General features: G+C 35.5%; 1 protein-coding gene across 1 annotated transcript in view; it reads left to right on the top strand.

The window, feature by feature from the left end:
* Positions 1–2,294, top strand: part of LOC104625524 (glutamate decarboxylase 1) — a 19,759-nt gene extending 17,465 nt beyond the window's left edge. Inside the window, exons 11-12 of the mRNA XM_010293169.1 lie at positions 198–287; positions 1,875–2,294. Of these exons, the coding sequence (XP_010291471.1) occupies positions 198–287; positions 1,875–2,048 (264 nt within the window). The 3' untranslated portion in view covers positions 2,049–2,294. The remainder of the gene's footprint in view (positions 1–197; positions 288–1,874) is intronic.
* Positions 2,295–2,296: the final 2 nt, after the last annotated feature.

The raw sequence follows: 2,296 nt of genomic DNA, 5'->3' as shown, positions 1-2,296 counted from the left end.
GTAGGGAATCTGAGACAACAGATTGCAACCAGCAGTACTGTAATCCATTTATTTTGTTTTAACATGCAGAACTAAGAAAGTTATTACTATATTTTCTCTTCCATCTCTGTGCTAAAATATGCTACTGACCAGCCTTTAGTGTGTGATTGATCTGTATTATTTTGTTTATTGATGTATGTCTTTGATTCTTTTTGCAGCCAGAGCATACAAATGTATGCTTTTGGTATATTCCGCCGAGTCTCAGGGGCATGCCAGATTGCGATGAGAGAAGAGAAAAGTTGCACAGGGTATGTGGGTTTTGTTAAATGCAAAAATACAGTCTACTCTTTCAACTCAAAGTACTCTGTTTATTAAAAATAATGTATCTGTGTGTTGACACATGTTCCAAATTCTGGGACAACAGTTCTCCAGTTGCTTGTTATGACCTTGATATTTGTTCACTTTTGTCTCCCATTTATACTGAGGCTGAAGTCACATTTCCCCTATAGAACCAGTTACAGAACATACTTGGTTATTCTTTGCTTTGTGTCACTTCTGTGCTCCCAAAAGTGTTACGAATCTTTAAAAAGTAGCTAGCCACAAAGACGTCCTAGTCCAGTTGGAACAGGACAGTATATCAGCAAGAGAAATGGAAAAGTGATTATTTGAAAATGCTGGGACGGGTAAAGGGCATGGAAACCTGTAGGTCCTTCTCAGGTCTTTATTTTGATTTTAAACATACTTGGCTAGTCATGCATTAATGCTTTTTAGTGAAAATGAATAGCCTTTGGAGGACTTTGGGAGAAATTTATTTGAAGAAATGATAGAGGGAAAAGTGAAGGCATCGTAGAGGCACCACCAGGAAAAGTATTGTGTTACTTAGGACTTGAGGGAAGTGAAATACATTAATTTTGTAGTAGCATTTTGGACAGACAGAAGTGGAATGAAAAACATTCAAGAGACAAAAGAATGATTTTATAGTTGTCAAAATGAATTGCGATTTTTTTTTTATGTTTGGGAAGGGAGAAGAATGGGCAAACTTGGGAGGTTTTGTAGAGGATTTTATGTCTGCATCACACTGGGGAAAGAGAACAGAAGAGAATAGAAATTCCTGGGTCTACCCAGTGACATGTTAGATAAAGAAATTGCCAAAAAAGAGAGAAAAGAGGAAAAAAGATAAGACTGGTAAGAAGGTTGAAACGTTTGACTTGACCCTGTTAAATGTTAGAGGACATTGTAAAGCATCCTACAAAACAGTAAAAGAGACAGACATCTGACCTTGGCTGGTAGAGAGTAGAGCAGGAGCCAGAAGGTCTGGATAGAAAAACTGGACTTAGTCAATACCAAATATTAAGACTTTTAGAACATTATTCCTTGTGAATTAAAGTGAGGAAGTGAGAATGTGATAAATGCACATAGATCTTGTTGAAAAATTTCCATCACTCTTGTCCCTCCCACCACCACCACCCCAGAAAATGACTTTGAGAATATATAATATTCTCATGGAAAACATCCATTACCCTCAAAAAGATGGCTCTGGAGTAGGTTTTCATAAAAAGACAGAAACCTGTCTTCATGAGAAAATCTTCAGCACAAAAAAATTGACATGTACATTTAACACATAAAATTATTACATAGTGAATACTCTAGGATGCTATTAATCTATTAATCAAAAAGATGGTTATTATTATTGTCAATTTTCCTTTAAATATCCAATCCTACATGTTTAGTTTTTCAAGCTTTTTCAGTTACAGATCTTTTTATAAAAACTAGTGCCTTTCTGATCTGTCCATTTATTTTTTCCAAATTAAGAAATGTTGTGACATACAAAGAAAGGATGAAATTTTTTAATTACTCTTATCTCTCTCTTTTTTTTTATTTTTTAAATTATAAAGGTGGCACCAAAAATCAAAGCACTGATGATGGAGTCAGGTACTACCATGGTTGGATATCAGCCTCAGGGCGATAAAGTCAACTTCTTCCGAATGGTCATCTCAAACCCAGCAGCGACTAAGTCTGACATTGACTTCCTCATTGAGGAAATAGAGAGATTGGGGCAGGAGCTGTAGTACAGTGGTTGAATTATTTATTTCTCTAATTCACTGTTTTCCAGCACTGGCTATTTTTTTAAACCAGTTCTGCAGAACACGTTTTAAGGAAATTCTCTTTGTGTAAGTTCCAATCTCCTAAGACATCCTTAAACAAAACTATAGGCTACTGAAACATATATGTATTGGTAGATCATACTACTGAGGGAAAATGTATTATCTTGAAGTTGAAATACTATTGACTCTTACGTTGGTCTTGTTTACTGTAG

The sequence above is a fragment of the Phaethon lepturus genome, unplaced genomic scaffold (assembly GCF_000687285.1).
Source record: "Phaethon lepturus isolate BGI_N335 unplaced genomic scaffold, ASM68728v1 scaffold28208, whole genome shotgun sequence".
Lineage (NCBI taxonomy): Eukaryota > Metazoa > Chordata > Aves > Phaethontiformes > Phaethontidae > Phaethon > Phaethon lepturus.
This window is presented reverse-complemented; position numbering and strand designations above follow the sequence as displayed.